Source organism: Manacus candei, unplaced genomic scaffold (genome assembly GCF_025592945.1).
Source record: "Manacus candei isolate 608988 ecotype Guabito, Panama unplaced genomic scaffold, ASM2559294v1 h1tg000014l, whole genome shotgun sequence".
NCBI classification, from domain to species: domain Eukaryota; kingdom Metazoa; phylum Chordata; class Aves; order Passeriformes; family Pipridae; genus Manacus; species Manacus candei.
Window position 1 is genome coordinate 36,690,081 of NW_026138062.1, and position 20,404 is coordinate 36,710,484.

At 42.8% G+C, this 20,404-nt stretch overlaps 2 protein-coding genes and 1 long non-coding RNA gene across 5 annotated transcripts in view; 1 reads left to right on the forward strand and 2 right to left on the reverse strand.

The window, feature by feature from the left end:
- Positions 1–653: 653 nt before the first annotated feature.
- Positions 654–11,247, reverse strand: IL17D (interleukin 17D). The gene is made up of 2 exons (XM_051779147.1): positions 10,664–11,247; positions 654–973 (listed from the first exon to the last, which is right to left on the reverse strand). Exons 1-2 carry the CDS (start codon positions 11,077–11,079, stop codon positions 658–660), a joined length of 732 nt encoding a protein of 243 aa, XP_051635107.1. The 5' UTR covers positions 11,080–11,247; the 3' UTR covers positions 654–657.
- Positions 11,248–11,388: 141 nt separating this feature from the next.
- Positions 11,389–20,163, forward strand: LOC127467329 (uncharacterized). Its single transcript, XR_007903069.1, has 3 exons — positions 11,389–11,915; positions 18,066–18,517; positions 20,086–20,163. It is a non-coding gene; the product is annotated as an uncharacterized LOC127467329 (long non-coding RNA).
- Positions 18,851–20,404, reverse strand: part of IFT88 (intraflagellar transport 88) — a 45,457-nt gene continuing 43,903 nt past the window's right edge. For 2 of the 3 annotated variants that reach the window (XM_051779117.1, XM_051779116.1), the window contains exon 26: positions 18,853–19,797. In XM_051779117.1, the coding sequence (XP_051635077.1) occupies positions 19,676–19,797 (122 nt within the window). In that variant the 3' untranslated portion in view covers positions 18,853–19,675. Of the gene's footprint in view, positions 19,798–20,404 lie in introns of all 3 variants that reach the window. The other variant, XM_051779118.1, reaches the window with a different exon arrangement.

Below are 20,404 nucleotides of genomic sequence, written 5' to 3' on the forward strand. Positions count from 1 at the left end.
TTTTTTCTCAACACTTTTGTACCCTTAGCAATTTGGCAAGTTTAAAAATAGCAAACACATAGAATATTGTTTCATTAATAACTCTAACTCAGCAAAGTTTTCCTTACTGTAGTGTTTAAATAGCCAAAGATGTAAGAGCCAAGAACACTGCTTGGAGTTTATGCAATGTAAAGGAAGGCTCTCCCAGCCTGAGAAATTATCCTTTTAACTGCTGATTTGGCACATGTCCAGCAGCTATGTGATTTTTATTTAAGGGTACTTAAGAGTATAAGAGATTCTTTAAAAATATCTACAACCAGCAGCCTGCTATAATAATAGTTAACATGTCTTACAATTGCATCATCATCTAAAATTTACTGTGAATAAGCAAGGATAAAATGTTCTGCTCTAAGAAAAAGAAAAAAGGCAACTTTGGAATTTGCAACAATGAACTCAACAAGTTCACTAAACAAGTGTACATGAACTAAAGAAGTTCTTCATACGAATCACCATCTCTAATGATCTGAGTGACTGGACAAAACTTTCCATCTTATAACTGAAATAACTGTAAGCAGAAAAGGAGGGCAAGTCAATGTGTTTGCTGCTGTGTCGCGGTTTCCTGAGGTGGTGAAATGTGAAGGTGAGGCCAGGACTGTAACACGATTCCTAATATGTTCTTCATTCTGATGAGGGCTTGTTCTGGCTCACCAGCAGCTTCACCTCTTGCTTATCTATGCTGGAATTTACGCTTTCGGCCTCCTTCTCTGGCTCAGGCACACAGGTGCAGCCCACTGGGATGGTGATGTAATCCTCTGTGTAGACGTAGCGGCCCCCGGCACACGAGGACGTGCGGCGCAGGATGACGGTCGGCATGTACACGGGGGTGCTGCGGAAGTGGAAATTCTCCTCCCCAAAGATCCCCATGAGGCAGCCTTTGCACAGACAGTACGCTTCAGGGATGTATTTGGGATATCTCGTGGGATCATAGGAAATTCTATAGGAAAGCAAATAAAGATTCATTAGTACCTCTAAAAATAGATATATTCCTTTGGAGTTATATAATGTTATTTATTATTATTATTTAATTATAATAATTATATCATGGTTTTGTTGTCTTTGCCGGGGAAAATAGCTGTGGCTATTGGTGTCTGGCTTCTTATTTGTAAAGTGTAAAGAAAAAACCATGCACAACTAACAGAACTGATCAGGTCCTACAGTGCGCACGAAGTATGAAGCATTTGGCTTTCTGAATTGTGAGATTCAGGGGTTTAAGAAGAATAAGTTTTGTGGTTTGGACTGAATGGGTAAATAGAGCATTAAAAAGGACACTTGGGCATTTGATCTGCCTCGAGTTCTTCAAAAATTGGTACAAATCCTTGTTAACATTATTTTGTTAAAAACAGGACATGATGTTTAAAGATTAATAATTTAAATAGAATTGAATTGTACTATTATTTCTGCAATAGCTTTTGCCTCCCTACTATTGGAGTTTTAAAGGTGCCTTCCCCTTGAAAGCAGAATTCTGTATTTCCTTCTCTAATTCACCTCTGTCTCTTCCTCTAACCAGAGAAAAGTAGTATTTTCATGCCCACATTGAGATAAACTGCAATGTCAGTGTTTTTTCTGCCCTGACCTGCTACATTTTGAAGTAAAGCATTGCCTCAAAGCTTCAAGAGTATAGCCTCTATTTTTTGTTGTTTCATCATTTGTTGTTTTTCCCTTTCTTTTTGCTTATTAATGCCCTATCTCTAGAAATTCCTTATTAGTAGAAGCAAAGCTTTTAATCTAAACTTCAGGTTGGACATTAGGAAAAATTCCTGCACAGGAAGGGTTGTCAAGGTCTGGACTGGACTACCCAGGGAGGTGGAATCGCCACCACTGGAGGTGTCCATGAAGCAACTGGACATGGCATTTAGTGCTGTGGTTTAGTTGACAAGGTGGTGATCGGTCAAAGGTTGAACTCAATAATCTTGGAGGTCATTTCCAGCCTTAATGGTTCTATGATCCTAAGTACAGCTTGGATCAGCAAAGCCCAAGTTCTGTCATTCCTCTCTGGATGTTGCTGGATGCGTAAACAAAGATGTGACACTATGGTCTCAGGTCACACAGATCCTAGCTGACCTATTGCCATTGCTTTTAGCAAGGAGAGTAAAAGCTGATAAAGTCTGCTTGTTTTACGAAATAAAAGACTAAGTGCACAGCAGAGTACATATACTGGAGTGTGTAGCCACACTGCTTATTTGTGATGCTGATGTATTTGTTGCTTTGTTCTTTACCTGCTTTTCCTGCTTATACTGGAAGTAATTGCCAGGCATGGCTGTAACTTGTACATTATTAGAATGGTGTGCCCTTATTCTAGAAAATATGTTTACACCTCCAGAAAATGAGGATTTTTAAAAATACCTTCAACTCCTATGCCTGCCACTCTCCTCTTTGTACCTTCAGGTTTCCTCCAGATAACCTTCTGCTGTCACACCATTACAGAACTAGCCCTGCTTCAGCACTGGTTCTGCTGTCCAGCTGGGGAGGGATGATGGCTCTCTTTGACTGGAGAAGCATTCAGCCCAGAAGCACAGCCGGTGCTCCTCCCTCAGGGCCCATCCCTGCTTTGGGAGGATGCCAACCTCACATATGTTATCACGTGCCCACCTGTCAGATAACAGGAAACCCTTTTCTGCCCTTTCCCCCGCTCCTACTTTCACACCGTACATGGTCAGATGCACACAGTGCACAGCAGAAGTGTCCTATGGGCTGATGCTGGCATGGAGAGAGCATGAAGACACATCAGAAAGTCATCTGTGACTCCATGGGGCAAGCTCAGATGTATTTGCCCATGTTTGTCCAGCCCATTCTTAAAAAGCTCCAGCAGAGAACCCCAGCCTGCCCAGAGGCTCCGTTGCAATACTTTGCTGCCTCTTTACTTGATACATTTTCCTGACAGTGAAGTGGAGCATTTTTTTTTCTTGAAAACTAAATCAATAATTTCCCATGTTAGGGTGGTAAATCACAGCAGCTGAGGATAAAAATTTGAGTAAAAAAGATTTGATACCAGAGAGAATGGTCAATCCTGTAATGTTTACCATGAATTGCTGTAAGAACAGTAAAAATTCTTGCACTGGGTTTTAAGCCATCCTCTACTTGGGATCAGGATAGAACCACCATGCAGTAAATGAAGTAAGGCAACTGCATAACAAAAATGAATCAAATACCTGTCATCAAGATAATTATTTATGGGATAAAACAAAATACTGAGTATACAATACCCCTTTCCCACAGCCATTTTAAAGTAACTGATTTTGAAAACCACAATAGAACCATAGAATCATAGAATGGTTTAGGTTGAAAGGGACCTTAAAGATCATCTAGTTCAAACCTTACTGCCAGGGACACTTTCCACTAGGCCAGGTTGCTCAAAGCCCCATCCAGCCTGGCCTTGGACACTTCCTGGCATGCAGCAGCCACAGCTTCTCTGGGCAACCTGTGCCGGTGCCTCACCACCCTCACTTACTAATTCTTCTCAGTATCTGATCTAAACCTATCCTCTTTCAGTTTGGAGCCATTACTACTTTACCTATCACTACCTGCCCTTTCCCACTCTATTGTAGGCCCCTTTTATAGATACTGAAGGTTCTCAGCCTGTCTTCATAGGAGAGGTGCTCCATCCTTTAGAGCATCTTTGTGGCCCTCCCCTGGACTTAATCCATTTTATGGTGGGGTCCCAGAGCTGGATGCACTGCTTCAGGTGGGATGTCTTAATAGATCTTAAAGTCATCTTAAATTTTAATAGATTTAAAGTGATTTCTAAATTATGTTTCCCAGGGTTTGCAGCACTTCCTTGGGTATCATAGCGTTAGCCTTTTATCTTCTCAGGTCATCTCTTAGGTGAGAAGAGGTTTCAGCTGTGGAAGAAGCAGCATAAGTCTGCTTCAAGCTGTGACTGCAGTCACTGCTAGTCAACAAAATCTGTACTTGCAAAACAGGCAGCCTGGCTCTCCCTCTCACACCCACCCCTGGGTTGATGCCGATATTTTTCTGGTCACAGGATTGATTAAAGAACTCATTCAACTAAAAAGTAACTTCACTGAAAGCTGTGTATATCTTGCCACATATACACAGAGATCTACACCAACAAGCCAGGGGGAACAAGTAGCTGTTGATGGGGGCAGAAGGGAGCTGCCCTTTTCAGAATCGTCACCTGTTTATCAAGTTAAAGGAAACCTGGAATCACAGCTTTGGCCAAACACAAACTTGATTATCCTGTCATCAAAGAAAAGAGACTTTTTAAATATACATATAATGGCCATTATATATATATATATTTAAAGAATTGGTTTTCCTCACAGAAAAACCTGTCCAGTTCTCTCATAGCCAGACACCGGCAATGTTGCAGATATTTTTTGCAAAGCTTCTCTGTTCCATTTATACTTGTTTACTTTCCCCAGGAAATACCTTCATGTTACAGGATCTCACATCAATGTGAAATAAATGTCTGGTAGCCAGTAGAAGGGAAGAAAGGGGAATACAGGTCTTTCTACTGTGATACATTCCCATTTCAAACTCAAGTGTGAGTAATTTCAGTGGTACATTGTTAAACACACCATATGTCAAGTCATTGGTATTTCCTCTACTGTATTATCTCTAGCACCTGGTTTATGATGTTACTGGAAAGCATGAACATGCTTCTGCATGCAAACATAAGAGTTTTCACTAGTAACAGAAGAACACTGGAATCATGGTCTACAACAAACTTTCCCCTCCAAATTCCCACATGGAAAAAGTCAGGTATAAACTGGGGGCTTTTCTGGAAGGATGGTGTGGTTGTGGCATGGTTTTCTACTTTCCAAGGAAAAAATCTCTTGTATTACTAAGTTTGATGTAGACACCTCTACTCCATCATGTGGGGAATTGGAAGGATGATGGATTGAAAATATAGATGTGGTTTTGCATCCAGATCCAGGCACTAAGTAATGCCTCCTGAAGTTAATAGCTTAACTCAAATGTCACTAAAATTTGGAGCCATATCCAAGGTACTGCATCTTCAGCACAAACCTGTTTGGCAAAGCCATATAACTAAAGCCTTATTTTTATCTTTCTAGGCAGCCCAGACCTACTTGGGTCTGAACCACTAAGAAACACCAATGACCTAGCTGGATAAATGCAGTTGTGTGACCTGTTTCCTCTGTTTGCATTAATGGAACAAGACCACTCTGTGCAGATAATGACCACTGCCTCAGCTGCTTCAGTTTGATGCCTTTCCATTACTCCAAACACTTACAAGTCATGTTTTTACATCCTCTAGAACAGGGCATTTTTCTTGAGGTTAACTAACCAGACAAAACACATGCTCCAAGTTCCCACTGACTCCTTCCTATGTGTAGTGTAAGATACACCCAGCTGGGATGGATGCAGCTGAGAAGAGTGGTGGAGGACCAGAGAAGTGCAGCTTTTCACTGGCATCCAGCTGTCCCCTGCAGCCTTGTGTCATTTGCTGTGGCCACTGCTGCAAACTAGACAGCCCAGACATTTTTATGAGGTTTGCCCTTGTCTGTGAACTCGGGTCACTGGTATATAAGGCTAACTCTGCCTCACCAGTGCTCCTGATTCACAAGCAACAGGAGCAGGGAGCTCTGCTGGGCTGCTCTGTTTTGGTCTGCTGGAACACGAAGCAGATTTGTGCTGAACTGGAACTGCTAATGAAGTGTGACTAGGCTGCTTTTCCTTATGACCCTACAAGGGCTTTGAGGGCTCCCAGTGAAAAACAAACTTCCTGCCGTTTACATTCTAAGCCTGGAAACTCAAGACAAAAGTTTCTGTCAGAAGTAAAACTCTTGCAGAGACTTTATCTGTCTTGTCCTGTGCTGCTACTTTCACTTGTAGTATTTTTAATAATATTATCACTTCATAGTTTCCAAGCTTCTGAATCCAGGGAGTGAGATGCTGTGCTGGGGGCAGGCAGCTGACTCTTCAGAAAATGACTCAGGACTGGGCTAACAGCTGGATGTTATCAGAAGTCTAATAAGCAGATCATCATCCCCTTCCTTTACACTCCAAAATACTTACAGGATTAAGAGCTAATAACTTTTTTTCCCCTCTTGGCAAGACATTTATTTTCCTATAGCAGGTGCTCTTTTGTTCACAGTTAGTTTGTTTTATATACAGGTAGTAAATACAGTGCTTGCAAAGAGTAGCCTAATGCTATAACTGACTTTCTGAAGAGCTGTACGAACATGTCCTCAGCTGAAAAGGATGGCAGTCTGTGACCCCTTGTATTCTTTCCCTTGGCTGTATCTTTGGGATATGCACACTGTGCCATGCAGTACTATTAAGTCCTGAAAAATGTCTTGGATAAGCTTCTAGAAAACCACTGGAGCATTATGTAAAGGAAAGACCTCTTTTTCAAACACATTGCAGACATGCTTGGCTTTTACCAGTAAAAAAAGACTTGTCTGTATTACTTTTAGTAAATTTTATGTAAATGAACACTAAACCAAGGATGCTTATAAAGTGAAACTGGTTTTTGAACATCAATAAAAAAACAAGCTAGGCAATGTTTGAGAGAGGGAGTGGATGATGTGAGATTTCATGATCAGAGCAACACTAACAATAAAAGTTAAATCTCTGTAAATAACCCTTAGTATACATAGGATTAGGCCCCAGAGGCAGACACGGAAACCATGGGATTTGGAAATTTAGAAACGTGAATGACTTCTTGAATACACATAAAGAATTTTTGCTAAAGTCACGCAGAGGTGTGTTTGCAGAAGACTCAATGTATTCCTACAAAATGGCTATGACTGTTATTACAACCTTAAGAAAACAGAAAATAAAAATAGAGGTGATGTGTACAGCTGATTAATGAATGGCACCTATGCTCTGCAGCCCCAAGAATGGAAGCACAAATTAAGACTACCTGTAAAAATGCTGTTGACTTCAGTGGGATTTTTCAACAATTACTCTGAGCTTTATGATCAGACCCTGCAAACACTTAGATATGCATTTAAAATTAATCCTTTTTATAATGGTTCTTGTCCATGAGAATCTTGTCTGTGCACCTGTAGAGCTGAGCTTGCATTGGTAAAGATTCACCATGATTATGGCTTCTGTAAATTTTAACAAGTAGCACCCATCCTGTGCTATTGGCAGAGTTTTGTAGGTCAGCCCACATCACTAATACTATTTAAGCAACTCTGAACCATAGGAGTAGCCAAGGACCATGACCCTTGCAGAACCTCCTTGTACAAGCAGGCTTTCTGGATATCATTGACTGTCCATTTAGTAATGCTGCTAAAAAGGACAAGCAGCTCCTGGATGGGTGCCACAAACTGGCACACAGTCTGCCTGATGGATTTCATGAAATGATGATTTCATGGCAAAGCTTCTGCTGCTGGCTTTATTTTTTTTAAAAAAAACTGGGTAATTTTTAGGTCAGCTTCCTGAACTGCTGAACAAATCCAACATGCCTAACTGCCTTCAGGGAACTCTGCTGTCTCTTTATAGCTCTGCAGAGTAAAGAGCAATTCATGTGATTAAACTTTGTGCCCTGAGTTATATACTGATCTCCTGTGGCCATCAGGGTGGAATTTCAGTATCAGACAGATGAATACTTTTCTGCTAACTTTAGCTTTAAATACCACCTGTTGGTTGCTGCTAGCAGCAGGATTGGGGACCAGATGGATCTGTGGTGCAATCCATGTACAACCCCTGTATCTCTGGGTTGCAGCAAGCCAAAAATGATGTAAGTCTTGATTTCTGTATAACCAAATTAAAAGACCAAGTAATGGAAAATAAATAGTAAGCACAGAACAAAGATAAGGAAAGAAGCTACATAAGGATTATCTAAGCTTTAAGCCAGTCAAACCTAATTCTTCCACACTTAGAATGACAAACTTGGGATACAGGCAATGCAGGGGGGTGAACAGATCTCTGAGTAATATATTTGATTCTTTCTCATAAATGCTGATATGAAAAAAATTCAGTTTAACTGAACAGTCATCTGAGCAGAAGAATTACAAACAGCAGTGTTAAAACAGCTGGGAGCAGGTGCCTAGGGAGATATACAGGGGAAGGTAAGTAGAGCCAGACTTAATATCTTTAATATTAATGACCTGGAATCGGGTGTGTAAACATTATGTTAATGAAATCTGCAGATGGTAACAATGGGAACTGCTGCAACACCAATGAAGACGTAGAAACAGCATAAGATATCTCTGACATTAAAATGCAGGTCAAAAAGAGAGACTCTATGCACAGAGCAAAAATGAATTGCACTGTAAGTTTTTAGGTGCAGAAAAGAAGTCAGAGAGCAGGATGTCTGTGAGACACACCAAAACGGAGCAGGCATCTTGATGCAAATTTCAAGTAGTCGAATCCAGCCCTTGAGCAGTGTCCTATAGTGTACAAGAGCAGTCTACTTAGTGAATTTATTTCACTACTAAAACAATTTCAGTGATTCAGAAGACAGTTCAGGAGACAGCAATGAATCAGTGAAGGGGAGAAATTTATGAGGAAAGATTGAATTAAATGTGAGTAGGCTTGTCAAGAAGGTTCTGTATTGCAGAAGACAGCTGTAAGCAGTTTTTCAGATTAACACCCCAGCCATGGAGAAGAAATCGTTGGGACTGTGTAAATTAAATCGGTTAACCATTGACCAAGTGTCATGTAACATCACTTGCAGGTTCTTAATGGAGAGCTGCATGTGCTTATCAAGGATACACAGTAGCTCTAATGGGATGAGGGAGCTTGCTTCCAGAGTACTTGGGTGAAGACAGTAGAATAAAACAGATCTTCATATCTAGCTTCAAAATCTATGACATAGCAGGTTGGAATAGCTAATGCACTTTAGCAATCTTATGTTTTACACTTTCATTACAAATCTTGCAATGTCTGTTGGTTTCTCAATGCACACTAATGATACAGTAAAACCATAGTCACAAAAAAAAAGCTGTAAATGGGATCTGTTAACTGGACCGTGTGCTCAGTTCTCTTCAACCTAGAGAAACAGTTTTTCACCTAAATATATTTTTAGATTTTGCTTTTAATAGTATACTTCTTTTTCCCCCACTATCTTTCAAAATTCCTAGCTTGGAGATGTCATCATGTTACTTGTATGTGAATGGTTGGTGGTTTGTTTGAAAACATTTGGATGAAAAGTACAGTGGATTTACAGCTTCTTGATAAACTTTTTGTAAGCCAAGCCCCAAAAAGCAGCTGGTTCTCTGTTAAGAATTAAGCCTATTCAGAGGCCCAGCTGAAAATAAACACCTGCCTAACGAGATGTAAGCATGGAAGGCATTGTTTTCAAACCAGAAGAACAATTTTCTGATAGCAATACTTGATATATCTGATTCTGATAGCAAATATTTGGCAAAACCATCATAAAAATTACCTGAGCCTAGTGGTAGGTGTTACATTCCTCATACTTGCTTTGTGCACGCTTAGGTGGCTTAAAAATCCTCAGTCTGCTTAGAGAAAATGTATTACTAAAAATACTTTGTTTATGAAAAACTTACTGAGCAAATAAACCATTTTTCTCTCGGTAGGATTACTTCTTAAACTAAAAGTGGGCAAAACCCATGCCACAGAATGAATGTTTATTGGAGACCACTAACAAGGAGATATTTGTTTGCTGAATACACGGTAACTGCATCAAAGCATATGGGAAGGATAATGCACAGAAAGTAGCAAGAAAGTCAGTTCCTTTTAAGTATGGGCATGTTTTACCTTCCTATTGTCTGCAGTATCTTTACAGAAAGATGAAACCAGAGAACTCAGTTCTCTTAGTTCTGTTAGTCTTACTAAGACAAACCACCAGAAGGCTTGATCGTCTTCTGAGAATGTGATCACACACTGGGTTTAGTGTTCTAGATAAGTGGTTTCCAAGCTTTTCCATAGCTCCCTGTAGAAATGCAGACCCTTGGTTTGTGTATTAATTAGCCTAAATTCAAATTTACTTTACTAAGTTATTTTTACGCCCCCTTAAAAATAGTCTGTGAGCCTCTGTTCCACCTCAGGGGAAGGAGGTTTGCAAAGCATAGGCTGAAAACACAGATGCAGAATACTGCTGTACTCATTCCTTACCTACGCTCCTACAGCAAACTGGACAGCAATCCCTTGGGAGTGTTTGGTAAGTGAAGATACGGCTCTGCCTGTATGTAACATGAACACTGAGTGTGCTCATGTATTTTAGAAACAGCAGAGCCTCTGGAGTCACATCTCAGGAAGAGATCTGAGCCCCCCTGGGGCTGCTACAGAGTCAGGAGGTGCTTCCTTGGCCGCGGTTCTTTGCTGAGGGTCCTCTGAGTGAACTTCATATATGACAATTTCCCCAAGCAACTTTCTGAGGGGTGGTCTGTGCTCCTGGGTGGGTGTGAGCTGCATCTCACGGCTCACTCCACCTCATTCGTTTCTCTTTCTGCCCATTAGACGTATTCCTCAGACAAGCTGTTTTTACGTAATTACCTTATATCGCCTTACCTAGACGTCTACTTTAGCACCTTTGCTCCCGGCTGCTGCTCGGTGCCGCGGTCACCCCTCGCCCCTCCAATCACCCCCCGGGCACCGCGCAGGGAGAGCCGCAGGATCCCGGCGCCGCCGGCCCCACACGGGGACACCGGCCCGGCTCCCTTCAGCCCGCAAAGTCCCCTTGAGGCAGCTGGACCCCCCTTCCCGCGGCTCCCGGAGTCACCTGTAAGCCCAGGGCGATGCGCTGCGCAGGTTGACGGGGAGCCGGACCCTCTTGTCGGCGGCCGGGCGTCCCCCGGCGGGGCAGCTGGCGTTGTGCTGGCGGCCCGGCGGCTCGGGCTGCAGGGTGTGGTGGAAGGCGCTGAGCATGCCCGCCGCCAGCCGCCCGTACAGCTGCTCCAGGAGCTCCTCGGGCCGCTCTCCGCAGCTCCGGGTCCGCGCCGGCCGCTGCTTGTGCGCCCTGGCGGGCTGGGCGCGGAGCGGGAGCAGCGCCGCGCAGAGCAGCGCCAGCAGCGCCGCCGCCGCCCGCACCTGCAACGACGGCGCCGTCAGCGGGGATAGCACCGCGACCCGCCGGCACCACCCGCGCCCCGCAGCCCCCGGCCCGCAACCCTCAGCCCTTACCCTGCCTCGCTGCATGGCGGCCGGGCTGCTCCGCCTCGAGGGAGCCGCGAAAGGCGGCGGGCTGCGGCGCCGCGCCGTGCCACTGGCTCTCCCGGCGGAGGAGCTGTTGGAAAAGTGCCCCGCGCCTCACTGCATCTCCCCTGGCCTCGCCTGCCAGGAACATGTTCGGCGGAGCTCACGGAGAGGCGGCGAGGGCTCGACGCCGGGCGCGGGCCTGTCCCGCTCCCCGCCGCGCTGCCCCCGGCCCCGGCACAGCCCCGCGGGCACGGCCGGGCTCGGTCCGCCCGCAGCTGCGGCCCGGGCCCGGCCACCGGCCCAGCGCTCCTGCAGCCCGCCGGTGCCGTCGGCAGCCGCGCTCCCTCACACCGCGCCCGCGGCACGGGCAGGGCCGGGATCTACCTGGCCCCGCCGGGACACTTGGCGTCCAGGGCTCGAGAGTGAGGCAGAGCCAGGGGGACTTGGCCCAGTCAAAGCCAAAGGGTCAAGGCTGATGTGAAAAAACGCGGGGATTTACAGCTGGAAATAGCCCAGCCCTGGCTGTGTGACTGCAGCTGGGGAAGGGACCGCTGCAGCCCGGGCTCTCCCAGTCACTCTAGAGCAATTGGCACTGTCCCTCGTAGCGGTGTGGGATCGCCGACTTGGTAGCACCTCTGGCGCGTTTCTCCTGAAACATCCCCAGTAGGCACTGGGGTGGTTGATGTCCCTCATGAAGACTGGGACTGGCGAAGGTGAGGTCGCTTGGAGCTGTCTGTGCGACAGCCTGATCCGCCAGTTCCTCCTGCTCAGGTGGCCTGTGGCAGACACCCACTGCAGTGTCACTCTGCTCACTGGAAGAAGAGCCACTTCAGAAGGTGAGAAACTTGCATGATACACATCTAGATGACGTTGAGGTGAGTCTCACCTCTAATGACTTCTCCATCTATTCTGTGCTGGCTTGCTGGTACTTTTAAAAACACATAATGCAATGTATTTATTGCCTCTGGCACAACCTACAAAAAAAAGCATCTGTAGTACTCTGGATCATTAAAGATGTGGTACACTGAACTGGTCAGCATTAAAAACAGCCTTGAGAATTTATTACTTAAATCAAATGTTTCATGTGCTATATTAAAGCCCTGTACATCTATTGAGGCATTTAGTATAAGGATAGTCAATATGAAAATACTGATCAGGAATGAGGGAAAATAGGAATCATAAATCATAAAAGGGCTGAGAAACCCCAGCTTTGTACCACAGAAATACAAGACATCAGGTTCACCGACCAGACTGGAATTGAAACAGAACAAACTGGCATTCATCATGAAGTGACTTGATTTCATGGTTTCTGAAAAGTCATTGAGTTAAGTCTAACTGTGATTTTTTAGTGATTTTGGTACTGTATGCATCACAGGTTAGTATCACTTATGAGTAGTGTCTTAACCTTGAACTGTGTGGGATTTGAATCAGGTTTTGACTTTGAGGAAGGACTGTTTAAAATTGAATTAAAAACTTTCCTTTGGAGTCTTATCCTCAGGTGAGAGACTGGGGCAAGGCAGATTCCATTTAACTCAGTACAGTCTAACTCCTGAGCTCGGCGCTGCACCTGGCCTTGTGTTACTTCAGCATCTTCCAGTGATATGTGTGGTAACATGGCAAATATTTATCACAGCAGATCTTTTTATATTACTCTTCTGTAGATAAACCGATATCTTTTCTCAGTGCTTTCTGAATAGCGTAAGGATGTCACACTTGGTTTTCCAAAAGGAATTTTAGGCACTTCCTTTATATTGGCCTTTCTGGGAGAGGTCTGCCTCAAAAAATCAGAGCAGATGAAGAGAAAACAATGGCACAAGCATCAAATTGCCAGTGAATTTAAGGCTTTGAGTCTTATTTAGGCAATATTCTAATTCTGTACATTACTTGCATTGTACTGTCTTATTAACAATCTCATTGATTCAAATAATAAGAATCACAGAAGGGCAGCAAATGAGATTCTATTACACAGGATCTGAAAGAGTACAATGACAGTTCTCGTGGCATACTCTACCCCAGAGACATCTGAGTTATAAAAAATTCACTAATACATTTGGCAAATTAGGTTCTTTTCTGACTTCGAGAAATTACTAACCAGTGTCATTGTCATTGGAGCTGATCTGTAAGTTTCTCAGAATTTGAGGGGGGCTTAAAACATCTATGTAATTAAATACTGGAAAAAAATATTTATTTATACAAAGTCTGTCCTGAATTTGATGCAATACATGATAATATTTCAATCAATGATTTCAGAATAACAGGCATATGCACCTGTATGTGAATCTATAGGGAATTCCATGGCTCATGCTGTTTGCTAAGAGAAAGCGGGGCAGTGAGATGTTTTCCTTTGATAGCCTCAGCTGAAAATTCCCAGCAATGGGAGCACAGAACATCCAGCCCATGCTCTTGACAACAGGGTCAGCTGGAGCAGCAACCCTCCATTGCCATGGGCAGCCCCTGCCTCCCTGCCTGTGGTCCTCTCAGCCTCATGCCAAGGCTACCAGTGCCAAATCTCACAAGCATCCAGGAGACACCCACTGCAGGCTGGCTATGTCACCATCCCCACAGTGACACGGGCCATTGCCAGTCTGCTGCCCACCATCCCGTTCCCACTACATCACTGGGCTTGGTGCCAGAAGTTGGTATCATTTTCAATTCCTTATCTTTATATCAGTGTCCTTGTAGAAAGTAGTAAATCTCTCTGGCTGAGTGGGGGAGGAAAGGAGTGGACCATGGTCTGGTCATGTCCTCGGGTGAGCCTCCAGTTCTGGAGGACAAAGGAGGAACAGCCACCATCTGTTGCACCAAAGGCACCCCCTGCCTTCGCCCTGCTCATGGAAGTGCAGGAGCCCTCCCTTCCCTGCCCTCCTCCCTGCCCTCTCCTCTCAGCCCTCCCTCACCTGCCAGCCTCCAGTCATAAGTGTTCTTCTCGATAGTGTCCCAAGCTTCTGGTGTTTCCCCTTAGTGTTCCAACAACATATTATCTTTAACTTTCCAGTTTCCTGACCCAAGTGTATTACAAATGAAGATAGCAGTTCATCTCCTTATATGAAAACATTTAATCTATAGCCTGATCAAATCTTCACATTCTATTTTATTGGATTCTGGTGACCTTCATGGTGTGCCTTACCATCTCTTATCCTCCTTTATTCCCCTTATATTATCCCTTTTTAACCAAAACAAAGAGTAAATTTTGAGAAGAAGGGGAAGAGAAACTTGTCACTTATAGGAGAGACAGAAGGAAACGTATTTCTTTCACTTTTACATAATATTCTAAATACTCTTTCTGGTAATTGTCATTCAACATTTATACTTGGGAGTGGCATCTGCCTCTCTCCTGAGATTATCACCATAGTGATCAATGCCAGATAATAAGAATTTCAGTTCTACAAAACCCTGCTATGAGAAAATCAGGATGTTCAAAAGAAAACTAACCTGTGCAAGAATAAGGCAGACATTTTTAGTGAGTTGGTATGAATAAGAAGAAACGTTTTCTGATGTGGTTCCATCAGAGCATTTCATGCCATGTTAAACACTGACGTGTGTTTCATGAAAAACACAGAAGGTTTGTGTCTTCATTGTTCCAGACACATTAACGAGCAACAAGCAACCTTGTCAGGACTTTTTCTTGGTTGGGATTGTTGTCTTCCATAGCCGCCCTTGCATGATAGCTGATTCCAGATACTTTGGCTCACACATAAATCAATCACATTATTTTGACAAGCATTATTAATGATACCACATAATGTGCTTGTCACAGCAATGGCAGAACTGCCCTAAACTGGCATATTCCAAATGTTTATCCCCATCCTGCTACAGCAGTGTGTACATTAATGAGATCCGGTCTCTATCTGAAATAATGATCTGAAAAACATTTAAAAAATCATCATATAGACCTTAAAGTTGAACAACTTGTATTGTGAGTGGACCAAACATTCAGCTGCCATCACCAGTAGGCATAAATCTTCAGAGAATTAAATTGTTGCCCAAAGATACCCGTCTCCTTCACATTCTGTTTGCAGATAACCTGTCACCCAAATTGTTCTGTTCCCATTCATCTTCCCTGCACTTGTAAGGATTGTAATACCACTTTGCAGCTTCCATGGCATAACATCTTCTACAGCAGGATCTCAGCACTGAGATTTACAGTTGTTAGGCAATTCAGCATTGCAAAAGTGAAATTCTTGCAAAGTGAAGAATCCTCAATGGACTTCATTTTGCAAAGGTGGAAACCAAGGAGCAAACAGGTTAAAAATAGCCTTTCTACCAAAAAGGTGCCTTTGACATCAAGAACAATCAAAGCCTAGCAAATTAAATTAATTTCTAACAGTCTCAGACTATGCTAGCAAAGGAACCAAGAAGAGAAACGGCACTTCTTCATAATACCTGCAGATCTATTTATTGGCAATTCCAAGCACAAATACAGGCTAGGTGGACAATGGATTGAGAGCCCTGAGGAGAAGGACTTGGGGGTGTTGGTTGATGAGAAGTTCAATGTAACCGAGCAGTGTGCACTTGCAGCCCAGAAAGCCAATTGTATTCTGGGCTGCATCAAAAGCAGCATGGCCAGCAGGTTGAGGGAGGGGATTCTGCCCCTCTACTCTGCCCTTATGAGACCCCACTTGGAGTGCTGCATCCAGCTCTGGGGTGCCCTGCATTGACCTGTTAAAGCAAGTCCAGAGGAGGCCATGAAGATGAACAGAGGGCTGGAAAACAGGCTGAGAGTTGGGGTTGTTCAGCCTGAAGAAGAGAAGGCTCCAGGGAGATCTTAGAGTAGCCTTCTTGTACATAAAGGGGCCTACTAGAAAGCTGGAGTGGGACTTCTTACAAGGGCCTGTACTGATGGGACAAGGGGGAATGGCTCTAAACTGAAAGAGAGTAGGTTTAGATTAGATACTAGGAAGACATTCTTCACTGTGAGCGTGATGAAACACTGGAACAGGTTGCCCAGAGAAGCTGTGCATGCCCCATTCCTGGAAGTGTTCAAGGCCAGGTTGGATGGGGCTTGAAGCAACCTGGTCTAGTGAAAGGTGTCCCCTCTACACATGGGGGTTAGAACTAGATGATCTTTAAGTGCTCTTTCAGCCAAAAGCATTCCATGATTCTATGAACTATATATCTTTTCTTTGTACAACTTTTAATTTCCATGTTACTCTAGAATAGGTTTCTTTTAAAAGTAATGAGTTATGTAATCTGTAGTGAAGAATGTTCAAAGTAAAACATGAAATACATGATTAAGAATACTTTGATATTGTGGGATTAGGTTTGTTTAGAAATAAATAAATAAATGACTACCCAAGTAATCATTTACATTTGGCTACTGTACATTTTTCATACATGTAAAGAGAAAGGCAACTTTATATGTAACTAAATCCAGCAAATCCTGAGGAAGATCTCAAGTCTGAGAGGTCAACTGAAGATTGTTTAATATTGGGACCAATACATTTTTCATGATAATACAAGCTAAAATAGCTCACAAGTCAGTTCCTCAAGAGGATTAGCATTTTCCTAGGTTTAATACTGCTACTCTTCTAATATAAAAGAATAAATTAATATAATAGCAGTCCTATTGTATTTGCTAAAATTTATTCAGGAATTTTAAATGATTGATCTACTGATTTAAGAATATAAACACAAAATTGGGGCTTAAATGTTGCTGGAAGCACATGCCCACAGTATGGCTTCTGGAGATGGAGTCTGTTTTGTACAATCAAACCCAAGGAAATGTTTCTGTTTGAATTTCTGGGATGAAGGTAGAATTATTTAGCTCATTCAGTGCTTCCACTCCTGTGGTTTCTGAGACTTATCACAAGACTAAGGGCATCCTACATGGCAGCAGGCAATGTAACTCATTGCACCTGAGCTAAATGCTAACCAATCTTCAGGACAGGGGCAGTATGATCACATCAACATAGCACAATAATCCCATATAACACAGGTAATTATTTTAAACACAACACCCCACTGGCCTGGCCATGCTTCCTTCGAGACCTGAGCTGTCTGAATCTTGCAGGTGTGTTCACCTACCAACAGCTTGAGGCCCTCCAACAACACACTGACACAGCACTTTGGACATTCCTGCAGCTTCTTTCTCTACAGATTCCAGTGTATTAGTCCCCATCAAGTATCACTCTTCAGCCTTGGGTCCAGCTGGGATGTCACATCTTGTGTTCCCTCACACAGAACGCCTCACACCAAAGAAGAAGGAAGTTGCACTGAAACTGCTTACAAAGAATGCTTCCTGGCCCAGGCTCACCTTTGGATGATGCAAGGCAATTGTCTGGGAGATCATTTGTCATGGTCCAAAACTGTACTCCTGTGCACCCCTGTGCTACTGGCCTTACAGTACAGACAGTTACACATCAGCTCCTCTGCTCTGGGCTTGCCCTGGCAACACTGCGATTCCAGTAGAGATGTAGCCACAGTTAACATGGTTTTGAAGTAGATGAACCTGGGCTACATCACTTTGACTGTCAGTGGGACTGATTATTCTGGTGTTGGAGCTGGATCACATGGCTTTCTGTCAGTTCAGAACGAGCTCAACTGCACTTACAAAATAACATGCAAATACATTATAACCCAGAGCATTATATAATCAGATCCTCATGCTGTAGGAAACAACATGTTCCAGAAGTTCCTGGGAGTTTATGCATAGGAAACAACATGTTCCAGAAGTGCCTGTGAGTTTGTGCAGGACTGGAACAAAAGTGCAATTCCTTGTAATTCACAGGATTTTACATAATGTACAGTTACTTAGGACAAACTGAACCAAGAAACTGCTGCTGGTCAAAATCTCTCTGATGTCCACAGGAGTGTTTCTACACTCACTAACTTGTGAACCATATCCCAAGTTATTAGTAATTCCTACCACTTCATCATGGACATGTCTGTGTGATTGCAGTGTTTGATTAGATGCTCTACACAAATGTTTTTGTGTTAGAACGCCATGACAGCATCTTGTCTGTCTTCTCTTTTGCACTGTTTCACAGGTTCATTTATGCTCCTTGCCATGGTCCCAAGTATTTCCTCTCACTGTGAGTAAGTCAGATATCTCATACCACTGCTGTCTGTAGCTGAAAATGCTCCCTCCTGCCTGGCACATTGCATCCTGGGGGTCCAGCTCTTCCAAGACTAAGCCTGACAGAAAAGAACTACTATGACATCCAGGAATATGTCATTCCATGACCAGAGCAATAGATACAGCAGGACTGAGGAGCAGGCAAGAAGACGACTTGGAGAAGTAAGACAGGTGCCATCCACATCCTTCTTGTGTTGTTTTTCATCCCTTAGAAGGGTCAGACCCCATAGCTTTCTGTGTCTCTCTCCTTTGATGAGCTCCTCGGGATGTTCATAAGCCACTCTGCATATGTTCTGCTCATCCCTCCAGGAGGAAGCTGGTGCAGTCCCAGGTCAAGCGCTGCACCAGTACCATGGGAAGCAGGTACATATGAAGTAGCTCATTAGCTGTACCATAAACCCCACAGGACAACATTCCTGACCACTTGTAGAGACACACTATGAGGCTGGGCAGATATTTTTAAAACATGGAAGGAACCTTTTGTGAAGATATGAAGAGACCTCTCCAGTGTCACTAGCTGGGAAACAGTCTGAGCACCAACACCAAGCACTGGAAACACCAGTGTTGGAAATTTTAGAAGACTGAATCCTTGCATTTCAAAGTACAATAACCAAACTCTAACTATTAAACTCATGCTAATGTTCTAAAAACAAGCCACCTCAGTGGACTAGTTTTTCAAATATTTATTAGGAAATTCTGAACACACAACTAGTATTTTTATCACCCAAAAGTGATATAAATAAGGAATTTACTGTGTCTCAGTAACTTCAGGTCAGACTTGCTCAGTTCATATCAAAATGATGATTTCTGTAAATAACATTTTTGCCCATACTCAGCCTGGGCTGTAGAAAGCTACCACTGTGTAGTCAGTGCCACAGTCTCCAATATTAAGATTCAAAAGCTGCAATCTACTTAGGAATTCTGAACAAACTAGACTGAAATGCTGCCAACTCTGACCAATAAGGAGGTTGCCAAGAGACTGCAAAATGGCCCTAGTTCAGCTAAGCATAGACTAAAATTAAGATGCTTTCCTTGGTATCAGTGTTAAGTGCTTTGCTGAACTGGGGCCTTAAGGAAGACCAAGGTCACATTCAACATTTTCAGAAAGTCAGTTCACAGGCCTTAAATAAATTCTGGCTTTGGATGAAGGATATGGCATTTTCAACCTTGTAAGCACTGCTTTGAGGTATTTCACACTGAAAGGTGAAATTTTACAGGCTTCTGTGTTTCATATGATCATCATATCTATCTCTGAAAGGAAAAGCTTCATGCATTTGATATAGTTTGCAATGAGTTTTAGTACCTGTGTAGATTTTATGCATGAGTAAAATAACCATTATTTTTTTAAAATCAATTATAAAAGATACCACAATTTCAAATACAGGTTTTTAATATAAGGTACCATATATCCAAAATATTTCCCAAATAATTTATCAAAATCTACTACAAAATCATAATGAATGAAAGTTTTTCAGCTAAAACTTTTACAGGGATTAAAAAAAATGTTGAGTGGCCCATATGCTATTCTGGAAGCAGATCATCTCCTAGTTCTTCATCAGCAAAGTCATCTTCCTCAGTTCTTTTTCTTGCTGCTGTTCTTGGTCTTTCTGCTTGTGGGCCAAGTGGATCTATGTAGGAGGCATCTGGGATTTAAATAAATACATTTGAAATGGTTACCTGCAAGTAATTTTAGCTTTGTTTCAAACATACAAAATCAAACACAAGATTGGGTTTTAGCACTACACATCTGTAAGGTGTCTTTGAAATGCAGACCAGAAAGAGCATATGAACACTAAAGGAGAACAAAATATTGCATTTAGGAACTGATGAAGGGCACTAGAGTGAAGTTCCTGAGTGCTAGTGATAGAAGCCTTTTTTCCCCCCTTCTTTTTTTTTTTTTTTTAAATAAATTTCTCTTTATTATATAACAGTGAGGAAAAGGCTTTGGAAAAGTGCAAGGAACAGCAAGCCTGATTACTTGTTTAAAGAACGGCTTTTTAGGAAGTACCACATTCCACATGGAGTTGAGTTTTTAAACCCCTTTGAAAACTCAATCTTATTGAAGATTTCATGACTGCAGACCCACAGAAACTGATTTAAAAGATGCAGAAGACAGATATTGAAAGTAATATGAAATAAATGAGCCACATTTCCTAATATTTACAACTTTATAGTGAGCTCTGAACAATGAAGCTAAAATCTCATTTTAATGAGGAAAGTGTTTCCCTAAATATCTAATTTTACATGCTC